The sequence below is a fragment of the Gracilinanus agilis genome, chromosome 1, assembly GCF_016433145.1.
Source record: "Gracilinanus agilis isolate LMUSP501 chromosome 1, AgileGrace, whole genome shotgun sequence".
NCBI lineage: Eukaryota > Metazoa > Chordata > Mammalia > Didelphimorphia > Didelphidae > Gracilinanus > Gracilinanus agilis.
The window spans coordinates 704,267,192-704,279,303 of record NC_058130.1 but is presented as its reverse complement, the minus strand read 5'-3'; the positions used below and the strand labels follow the sequence as shown (position 1 = coordinate 704,279,303).

The 12,112-nt window shown below is 39.2% G+C and overlaps 1 protein-coding gene across 1 annotated transcript in view; it reads left to right on the top strand.

Annotated features, from left to right (window-relative positions):
- Positions 1-2,787: 2,787 nt before the first annotated feature.
- The window catches only part of ADCK5 (aarF domain containing kinase 5), a 46,969-nt gene continuing 37,644 nt past the window's right edge, over positions 2,788-12,112 (top strand). Inside the window, exon 1 of the mRNA XM_044669506.1 lies at positions 2,788-2,901. Coding sequence (XP_044525441.1) covers positions 2,890-2,901 — 12 coding nt within the window. The 5' untranslated portion in view covers positions 2,788-2,889. The remainder of the gene's footprint in view (positions 2,902-12,112) is intronic.

Below are 12,112 nucleotides of genomic sequence, written 5' to 3'. Positions count from 1 at the left end.
ACCAATTTCATCTTTGTAACATTTCTTGAGTATACCCCCCTCTCCTCTGACATTGCCATCCCTCTGGATTGTTACAATAACCTGCTGATGGGGTCTGCCTGCCTCAAGTCTCTTCCTACTGTAATTCATCTTCCATTCAGTCTCTGAAGTGATCTTCCTAAAACTCAGGTCCCTTCATGTCATATACACACCCTCAATAAAGTCCAGTGGCTTCCTGTTGCCTGTAGGAGCAAATACAAAATACTCTAGCATCCAAAATCCTTCATAACCTAGCCTCCTCCTACTTTTCTAATCTTCTTATACTTTACTCCTGGTCATATACTCTTCAATTCACTGACATCAGCTTTCTGGCTGTTCCATGGACAAAACACTTTATCTCTTGGCTTTGAACATTCTCTTTGGTTGTTCCCCATGCCTGGAATGCTTAAATTCAATTTGTAGAAAACAGAACTCAGTTAGCTTTTCCCTTAAACCCTCCCTTCCTCCTCTTCCCTCCCTGAAACCCTCCTTTCCTCCTCCACTCAGACTATTGACCTCCCTGACTTCCTTCAGGTCCCAACTAAAATCCCCACCTTCTATAGGAAACCTTCCCTAATCCCTCTTAATTCCAGTGTTTTCCTTCTTTTAATTATTTCCCATTTATTCTGTATTTGTCTTGCTCTGTATATATTTGTTTCTGTGTTTTCTCCCCCCATTAGATAGTAAAACTCCTTGATGGCAGGAATTGTCTTTTGCCTCTTTTTGTGTCCATAGCCCTTAGCCCAGTGCCAGGCACATGGCAAGTGCTTAATAAGTATTTGTTGAATTCAGTTGAATTTGATGTTCCAATCCAACCCCCTCATTTTACAGATGAGAAAACTCTGATTCAGAGAGGTTAAATGACTTATTCAAGATTATAAAGTTGGCCTTGGCAAGTCAAGATTTGAACTTGGGTCCTCTAACTCCAAACTCATTACTCTTTCCCACTGAAACTTTCTTTATAACTTTTTAAAAATATATTTTTAAACAAAACCAGTATCTTTGCCAAGAAAACCCAAATGGGATCAGGAAGAGTAGGACACAATTGAATGAACAACCCTAATTAAAATATTAAATCTTTGAGGGCAGGGACTGTCTTGCCTGCTTGTATTTATATCCCCAGTGGTTAGCATAATGTTAGGCACATAGCAAGTGCTTGACAAATGTTCTATCTGTCCATCTGTCTAGCTATCTATCTTGTATCAGAAGAATGTATGCTCCTTGAAGGCAGGGACTGATTTTTCTTCATTTTTGTATTACTGACCTAGCTCGATGCCTTGCACATAGTTGTTACTTAATAAATGTATTGACTTCGGTCTTTAGTCTTCTCACCATTCTAACGGTCCTTTTCTAAATACCTTTGAGTTTTTCAATGTCTTTCCTAAAATATGCTGCCCAAAAGTGGATACAATAATCCAGATGAAATCTGAGCAAGGTAGAGAATGAGAGAATCCATTCTAGGCAGAGTTGGTAGGAAGAACAGCCTTCAAGAAGAGTGGGGCATAGTTTTACTGAGGAAGAAGGAGACTGCAGTGGTGGAATGTTCCATTTGGAACCATGGAGTACCTTGTAGAAGGCCTTATAGTCCATGTGGGAGAACTCGTACAAACTCACTGTGTGATTTTAAGGGGGAATATTTGTGCCTTTTTGGTTCTGTTTCCTCATTTTTCCAAGGAGGACAGAACCAAAGGTCATCTGAGGTAACTTTCAGCTGTGATACTCTATAGACTTAGGATTCTGTACCCAAATTCTCTCTTCTTTTAAAATGCAACTCACATATCTTTTTTCCATAAAACCTTTCTTGATTTCCACAACTACCTTGAAAGTACCCTACATCTCAGATATCTTGTATTTTATACACACACACATACACTATATATATATATATATATATATACACACATATACATATAAATCTATATATGACAAACATAAAAAGCTAACAGGTTACATTATAATTCATTCCTAAGGCTGGGATTTTATATATTTGTGTGTGTGTATATATACATATATACACACATACACAGATAGATATGTGTGCAAATATATTTGTATTTATTACTTTTATATTTACAATTAATATATTTTGATATATATTTGTCCCCTCCCCTTCCCCAAAGTAAGCTCCTTGGGAGTTGAGATCGCCTCATTCTTTGTATTTATATCCCCAGCGCCTATCCCAGTACCTGGCAAACAGTAAGCACTTAAATGCTATTCGACTTATTTATTGGATAATAAGGAACAAGGAAGTTCAGGGAATTGGATTCATTTCCCAGGTCTCAATTCCATGAGTTCTGCTTTTGCCCAATCAGACTAATATTTAGACTTCTTGAGAATGGAGATTGTCTCATTTTTCGTACTTCCATCCCCAGAGCTTAGAATATCTGGCAAACTGTAGGCGCTTGATAAAGGTTTGTCGACTTATTGACTGGAAAAAGGGAACCAGGCGGTTGGGGGGTGGGGAGGCAGGACTAATTTCTCGTGATGAATGAATTCTGTAATCAATATTTTTGGTCCAATCAGAAGCCAAAATAAGGCGACTTCTAGTCCTCCCACGGCCTCCCTAAGATAAGAATGTAGCGCCACCTGTGCTCTTTGACCCCGGTCCTTTGGCTCCTCCCCTTCCACGGAAGTGGCGGAGTCTACATAGCTGAGAGTGAGACATTCTGCGGGCGAAAGAGGGTGAAGGAGGGTTACGCGCTTGCACACTGAGGCCTTTCTCGGGAGGCGGGACCGCGAGGCAGGCTGGGGCGCGCCTCTGGGTTGAGGGCGCGCGCACGTTGTGGGCAGCGCGGGGACTGCCGGTCCTGGTCCTGGCGTGAGGCGGCTGCGTGATCCCGGAGTGGGAGCGGCTGAGGTGGCACAGCTGGGATGTCGCGCACGGTGAGGAGACTCCCCCCACCCTAACCTCCCCATCCTCGGGGTCCGGGGACCCCTGCCCAGTCTGGCCCAGAGTCGGCCCCTTCCCTCGAGACCTCTGCCCACGCACCCGAGATCTCTCTCTCCCCAGAGGCCCTGAGATATCTACCCCTTAACGCTATGTACCCCCTCTCCTTCATTTTCTCCTCTACCGCTGCCAGACTTCGAAATACCTCCCCTCAGAGACACCAAACATTAACCGCTAGACCACCAGCTAGCTCTCCCCGGCCATTTGATATCTCCTACCCAGAAACCCCCGACTTTTTGACCAGAGAGACCTTGCAACCCTAGAGGGAAGGACTCAGATATTTCCCTGGGAAAGATCTTGCTCGCTCCAGACTCTAGATATATCTCCACTTTGTGGAGAGAAGCCTTGTTATTTTCGCTGACCACCCAACCTACCTTGACTTCTCCCCCGCTCTCCCCAGATCCTGCATTCTCTAGTGTGTTGACAAAATAGCAGAGCTTCTGATCCTCACCCCTTCCTTCTTATTTATTAGAGAGGAGTCCCCACTTACCAACCCTCAGCAGCCACTGCTGTGTCTTATTGGACCTGTAGATGGTTATGTTTATCGTGCTTTATGTTTCATCTGATTTTACTTGGTTATCATCTCCGTGATACAGCAAGGAATATGAAAGGCAACCTGAAGAAAGTAATGGATAGAGGGCCAGCCTGAAAGTTAGGAAGATTTAGGTTTGAATTTTGCTTCTGACACTTAGTAGCTAATATCAAACTCTCAGTAGCCCAGACAACTAAGACTATAAATTAAACATCAGTTATCCATGGTACAAGAAATTTTCATACTTGGAGTTCCCTACATAAAAGAACAGGTGCAGATCAAATCCAAAACTTATTTAAGGGACTCTGACTTTGAATCTCGTATGTTTTCAATATTCTGTATCCTTTTGCTTCCTTCATAGAACAGGGCTCCACTTTCTCTGATTTCCCAATGTCCTTATGATATTTAGCTTTTAGGAGGAGTGTGTTATAATGTGATCTTTAGATTGTATTAAAGGCAATTCTGTCTTGAGCAGCCCACATCTTTGAGTATTGTGTTTAATTCTGGATGTCACATTTTAGGAAGGACAGTGATAAACTGGAAAGTATCCAAAGGAGAGCAGCCTGGATAATAATCATACCATAAGCAATTCTGGAGATGTCTTAAAGTATCTGAAGAACTGTCACATGGGAAAGTGATCAAATTTGTCCTGCTTGGCCTCAGAGAGCAGAAATAGGAGCAATGGGCAGAAATTACAGAGGCAAATTTAGGCTTTATATAAGGAAACATTTCCTAACAATGAGAGCTATGCAAAATTATAATGAACCACCTTAGGAGGAGGTGGAGGCTTTTCTGAGTAAGGGACAAATGGCAACTTGTTAGGGTGTTGTAGAAGGAATTCATTTTTATGTATGACTGGGACTAGATGGCTATTGAAGTCTCTTCTGACTCTGAAATTTTGTAGTTCTAAATTTATCATACTTTTTCCTCTAGCTTAGATTATTCCTATCCCCTTTTGTCTCATAGGTATATGATTTTAATTGTGTAGTTGGATTTTCCCAGGATTTATAACTTCATAGACCTAGCATTGAGCCATTTTAGCAGTTACTGTTCTTGGCTCGTTTTCTCATTTTTGCAAAGTTTTTCTTATTTGTAGTAATGCTATGATTTGCCACCATGTACCACATACCATAAGCTCAAAACCCTTAGTGTCTCACATACTGTTGGCAGTAACCGGCGCTTAACATCAAACTTAAAACAAATCTGCAAGGATGTTTAGAGATTACTTGACTTAGCACCTTCTTTTTCCAGAAGAGACTTATGCCCAGAGAGGGAAAAAAAAACTTGCCTAAGGTGACAGCAGTTTAGTGCTCCTCTAGACCAGAACTAGTCCTTATTTCTCTTGATCCAGGGCTCTTTCTACCATAAGACATCACCTCTCATCAACGATGTCTAATTAGCTGACTGCAAAATTGTTAGTAATGACAAGCTAACTAATGTTATATGATTCCTGTTCTGATGCTAATAAACTCTATGACTTTGGTAAAACAACCTCTTTTGGGGTTCAGTTTTCTTTTCTGGAAAATGAGATTAGAGAGATTTCTTAGCTTCATATTAGGAAAATACCCTGTCCCAATATACATTAGCTTCACAAATAAAGTAGTGAGCTATCTGTTACTGAAGGTCTAAAAGCAATTGTTGAAGAAGAGATTCTCATTCCAGGACAGTTGGATAGATGGTCCTTTTCAGCTTTGAGATTATAAGCTTCTGTGACTGGGTGATTTCTAAGAATCTATTCTAGCTCTCAGATTCTGAATCTATAATTCCATCTGTACCTGGATGACTTAAAAAAAATTTGGTAGGGGTTGACATAATTTTGAACTTTATGTATCAAAATGTGTATAATAGGCTTTTTTAAAAATGGCATTCATTCCATTCCAATTCCACAAACATTTATAGGGCACCTACTATGTTCAAGGTGTCTCCTTAGTGAATAGAGGACTGACTTCAAAAGGACTTAAGTTCAAGTCTTGCTTCTGACATCCAGGCTCTGTGACCAGACAATTTTTTTATCTTCTCAATGCCTGTAGCCATCTTAAGCTTACAAGGCACAGGCACACGCGCGCACGCGCACACACACACACATATACATACATACTTCTCCTTTAGTCATTCTGTGTCCAGGATGACTTTTATATAAATGAAGGAAAGTATCTGATATAAATATGCACAAAGAAGTGATACTTTATTTGTTGAATGAGTGAGTGTACCTTGAGTTGGCTTCTTAGAAGTACAAATAAGGTCTCCATGCTATTTTACAGTCTTACACCTGGAGTCTCTTTTGACCAGTTGCCTCAAATTGTCTGACCATGACCCTTTGGTTGATTATGCAGTCTGTATCCAGGAAACAGAGTTTTTTTTTTTTTGTTTGTTTGTTTTTAATGCAGAAGTGGCTGGGATTCAAGACTGTAAAGGGAAGAAAATGAAGTCAGCAGGGGTCACTCCAGAAGATAAGAATGGACAGAGGGACTAGAGATCACCAAATTTCAGAATGGAAGGGACCTCAGAAGCTTGACAACCAACCCATACTTGACAAAAAAAAAAATCTCTTCCATATGATACCCTGAAAGAGGTCATCCAGCCTTTACTTGAAGGTTGACAATGTGGAGGAACCTATTTCCTCCTGACAGTTAATTATGCTCTTGGATAGATCCAGCAAGTATTTCCTCTAGCAAAGTCTAAATGTATCTCTTTACAACTTCCACCCAATACTCAAGTTATGGGGTTTTTTTATTTGAAATTTTTTATTTAATTAATTGATTTAGAATATTTTTCGATGGTTACATGATTCATGTTCTTTCCCTTCCCTTCTCCCATCCCCCCTCCTGTAGCCAATGAGCACTGGGTTTTACATGTGTCATTGATCAAGACCCATTTCCATATTATTAATATTTGCATTAGAGTGAATGTTTAGAGTCTACATCCCCAATCATATCCCCATCGAACCATATGATCAAGCAGTTGTTTTTCTTCTGTGTTTCTACTCCCACAGTTCTTTCTCTGGACAAGTTATGGTTTTTGAGCAAGGAGAATAATCCATTTTCCATGTGACAGGCCTTCAAATACTTGGATGTATCATTTCTCAGTCTTTTCTTATGTAGGGTAAATAGCTCCAGTTTCATTCATTGGGTTTTCAAAGTATGATTTAGGTAGCTGAGACTCTTCCAAAAGATCTTTGAGTTCAAAACTATTTTTACAAAAAGTATATAATATATATACTATATAATACACATTATATAATATAATATACAATAAATATATAATAAATAAGACATTATCGATTCATAATTTCATGAGTGAGGGTACTCTGTTGGTAAAGATCTCAGCTCTTTTCACACACCCTTACCCTGTGTTATTGTCCCTGTCTCTTCATACATATTAAATAAAATAAAAAGATACCTGACCCCAAAATACCTGACCCTTAATATCTCAGAGAGTAAACTGCTATAGCTCATTTAGGCCCTCCAGGCATCTTTACTGTGTCCTTTGGATTCCTTCTAATTTTGTTTTCTCTAAGATCTTGGTGTTTTATTATACTTAGATATCACAGAGAGAACAATATTATTAAAATGATGAGTTTTTATAACTACAAGGTATTAGATTCCCTTTCAGTGGCACAAATTCTAAGGGACCTAGTCTATTACTCATACACTTTCTTGGACCCCACTTAATTGTCTTAAGGTTACAGACTTATAGCTGGAAAGGAACTTAAAGGTCATTTTAGTCCAATCAAATCACTTTTTAGATGAGAAAAATCAAGGTCTAGAGATGTCAAATGGCTTGCCCAAGGTCACCCAGGAACTAAATATCTTATTTGATCCTCAGAAATTTTACAGAAGAAACTCGGGCTCAGAGAGACTAAGTTATTTGCTTAGCATTACATGTCAGGGGGAGAATTTAAACTTAGGTCTCTCCTGACTCCAAATCCAGCCTACTGTCCCCTGTGGCATCTCACTACCTCAGCAATGCCTATTCAAAATAGTCAGGGCAATATTGATATTAATAATAGCCCTTAAATTTCTGTTGTGCCTTATGGTTTATGAAGTTTTTTCTTTACAATAACCCTGTGAGTTAAGTAGTATAAATATTAATCTTCAATTTCTAGAGCAGGAAATTCAGTCAAAGAGGAAGGTACTTTTGCTGTCACTTGGCTAGTAAGTGGCAGAGCCTGTATTTGAACCTTAGATCTTTTGAACTCAAAATCCATTGTACTTTTCATTATACCATATTTTGGCTGATTGCAGTACCATGGTCATATCACTGCCAGGCTCAGGTTTTTCATATGTAAGATGAGGATAATGATATCTGCTCAACTTACTTCCTGGAGTCATTGTAAGTATTAAAATTAGAATGTATATAAAAAGCTTAGAAAAAAATTTAAATTTCATACAGCTATAAGGCATTACACTCTTACAGTTATGCCTTATTTATTTGACATGATTGGAGAAAGATATTCTACAGAGGCAAATTTTCCCCATAACTATACCTTACCTTTAAAAACAGCTTTTTTCAGACTTTTTAAAAATAGCTTTGGTTAGAAACTTGACTAGTTAGCTGTGCGACTCTGGGCTAGTGTGTCTTCTCCCTTTTTTTGCTTCAAAATTCTTCATTTATAAATTGTATTATGTGGGGACAGCTAGGTAGCACAATGGATAGAGCACCAGGCCTAGAGTGAAGTCAAGAGGTCCTGAGTTCAAAAGTGGCCTCAGGTTCTTCCAAGCCCTGTGACCCTGGGCAAATCACTTAACATTAATTCCTTAGCCCTTACTGATCTTCTACTTTGGAACTGATACTTAGTATTGATTCTAAGACAAAGAGTAAAGGTTTTTTAAAAAAAGGAAATCATGGGCAGGAAGCAGTCACCTGGAATGACCACATCTTCATATTCATAACTCATTTAGAAGTGAAAAGAATATCAGAGACTACTTATCTATTTTGAAAAGAATAATTTGATTTGATAGAATAAAATGCAACCTTGAAAACTTTTGTCAAACTGCCATGTACTTTTAAAGTTATTTAAGATTGATAAATGTAACTACAGAAACAACTTTGTGCAAATATCCCCTAATTATTGATATTGGGACAGCTGTAACATAGGGAAATGGGCTTATTTAAAGTATTCATCAAGGGGACAGCTGGGTGGCTCAGTGGATTGAAAGCCAGGCCTAGAGATGGGAGGTCCTAGGTTCAAATCTGGCCTCAGACACTTCTTAGCTGTGTGACCCTGGGCAAGTCACTTAACCCCCATTGCCCACCCTTACCACTCTTCTGCCTGGGAACCAATGCACAGTATTGATTCTAAGACAGAAGGTAAGGGTTTTAAAAAATAAAAATAAAAAATAAAATAAAATATTCATCAGTGAAATGGAGGATGCCTTAAAGAGGATCTAACAAAATAAGATTCTTTTCTGATGATGAGTTCTAATTTCCCTAGTCACAAATACATTGTATTCATTACATCAAGCCCAGGAATATTACCAAACTTCCTCAAATCAATTCAACAAGAATGACCCTTTTATATAAGACAGATGAGAGAATGGTACAGAGCAGGTAACTCACCCATGGTCACATTGCTGTTAAGTTTCAGAAATAAAACTTGAACCCAAGTCTTTAATGCCTTGCAAATCCAGCTTTCCCTCTACTACCTGGGACTTTGAACAAAGCAATTTATCTGACTCTCAATTTATGTATCTGTAAAGTAGTTTGACAAGATCCTCTCCAAGGTTCCTTCCAGCTATAAATCCTCTGATCCTTGGAGCACAAATGTTTACTGAGAAACACTCCTTAAGTCAAGAGTTCTTAACCTAGGGTCAGATCAGTGAACCCCAAAAGGATCTGTGAATAGATGTCAGGGTGGGGTGGTGGTGGTTATGAGCTTAGATGGGGAGGGGAGAAATTACAGCTTCATTTTCAGTAAGCTCTAACTGAAATTTGGCATTTCTTCCAATTATTTTAAAATATTGATTCTCTACCATGCTATGATGGAGTAGTGTGAGGAGTCTTCAAGGGCCTACTAAGTTATGGAAGTTGTTGGCTAGACTTGGAAAGGGCCTTGTAAATTCTTGTGTTTGCAATAGACTTTTTGCTCCCATGTAATTTACTGCATCCAATTGCTGCAGGCTAAGAAGCTAACTTGCCCAACTTCATAAAACCATATGTAGAATGAGAAAACTGTATAAAGGCCCTTCTGGCCACAGGACATGTGGCATAGTGCATAGTCTTCATGACTTCAATTTTGGCTGCTTATTTACTTTCCAGATTTCCTTTCTGATCCTCAGCTGAGTTCCCAATACTTAAAGTTCCTGAGTACCCCAATTATTCATGAGAAAGATTATTAGACTAGGAGTTGAGGCCTTAGTTTGAGATAGATTTCTGACACCAACTCTGTAACTCTGGGAAAGTCATTTCCCTTCTCTCAGATTCTGTTTACTCATCTGTGCAACAAAGGTCATTATACCTGTACTATCTGCCTCCTTGGAATATGCACTATTATTGCAGGGCTAGATTGTGCTGATAAGTTAGAAAATATCTTGAGCCAAATATCTTTCCCTTTTGCATAGGAGATATATATGTACGTATATATATACATATATACGTACATATATATATATATTTTTTAACCCTTACCTTCTGTCTTAGAATCAATACTATGTATTGGTTCTAAGGCAGAAGAGCAGTAAGGGCTAGGCAATGGGGGTCAAGTAACTTGCCCAGTGTCAACACAGCTAGGAAGTGTCTGAGGCCAGATTTGAACCTAGGACCTCCTATCTCTAGGCCTGGCTCTCAATCCACTGAGCCACCCAGATGCCCCTTTATATTCTTTTTAATAGAGATTATACCCCCAAAATGTGTCTTTGAAAATAAAAATTTTAAGTATATACATTAGAAAAAGGTCTGGTTTTATACAAACCAGATTTTGGGCAAAAGTGTAACTTAGATAAACCAATACTCTTTTCTTCCTTTCTTCCTCCTCTCTCCCTCCTTGCCACCTTCCCTCCTCCTTCCCTCCTTTCTTCCTTCCCTCCCTCCCCTTACTGTCTGCCATAGTATCAATTCTAAGACAGAAGAGCCACAAAGGCTAGGCAGTTGGGGTTAAGTGATTTGCCCAGAGAGAGACAGCTAGGAAGTATCTGAAGTCGGATTTGAACACAGGGCTTCCTGACTCCAAATCTAGTGCCCTATCCACTGAACCACTTAGTTGCTCCCAGAACAATATACTTTCAACAATGAAGGCTGTATTATGATGCCTTTATAGCATTTTTTTCAGATAGTTTGGATCCTTTGGGATTGAATTTTGCCCTACTCTATTCATCCACTGACATTTCTCTAAAGCTTTAATAAGTGTTTTCCCTTGGCCCTGGGAGGTAGGTCCTGTAGTTAGTATTTTCCTCCTTTTATTGATGAGGAAATTGAGGATTGGTGAGGCTAGAGCTAGCATGATGTATTGGATTGAGAGCCAGATTCAGTCAGGAATGGCTAAGGGTCCAGGTGCTACTCTACCCAATATGTCATACCTTGATGGCCATTTAATGCTCTTGCCATCTTTCTAAAACTAAATTGCAAAGAGAGTACCAGCCAGCAGTGGTAGAGTTTACTCATCTAGGAGTTACTTATATGATGAAATCTCAGGTCTGTCCCAGTCTTTCCTTCTGCTTTGTAAATAAGAACCTGAGTGATTGTGTTTGCCTCCCTCTCTGATGTAATGAGATGTTAGATTCCTATTCAGAAAACAGTTAGACTAGATGAATTCTGAGACCTCTTGTGCTCTTATTATGAAATTCTGTGATTTTGGACTAAGCCATAGAAGTTTCCAGCAGGAAAGGCCCAACACCCAGGTTTTGCCTCTGAAGTATCAGCCTGTATAGTAAGGAGAGTTTACCCATGATGAAATCAGAGAGCTGAGCTGCTAAACCAGTACAGCTGGTGCTTCTGAGCAAATGCTGTGAGAATTTGCCATTTCTTGTTGTGTGAATTCCGATGTGGAGGATCTGGTTAGGCCTGTTCATAGTTTGAAACTTTTGGGGCTCTATAATGAGATCAGGGCTATTGAGTGGCTCAGTGGATAGAATGCTGGGATTGGAGTCAGCAAGCCTCATCTTTCTGAATTCAAATCTGGCCTCACGACTTAAATAAACAGTATGACCCTGGGAAGGTCACTTAATCCTCTTTACCTCAGTTTCCTAAATCTATCAAATGAACTAGAGAAGGAAATGGCAAGTCATTCCCATATATCCACCAAGAAAACCCCAAATGAGGTCACAAAGAGTGTAGCATAACTGAAAAACCACTGAACAGCCAAGTAGTGAGGTTACAAGTAAGGCTTCACAGAACTATCTTTTGGATACTTTAAACTAGGTGTCCCATAAGCATCTCAGACATTATATCTAAAACAACTTATCTGTCTCATCCTCCCTACACCTCCCCTCTTCCCAACTTTCCTGTTACTGTAAAGGGTACTAGCATTCTTTCTCTTTTTAAACAATTTTTTCTTTTCAATTATATCTAAAAACAATTTTTAACATTTGTTTTTTTAAATTTTGAGTTCCAAATTCTCTTCTTCCCTCCTTGAAAAGGCAAGCAATTCAGTAGAGATTATACATGTATAGTCATTCAAA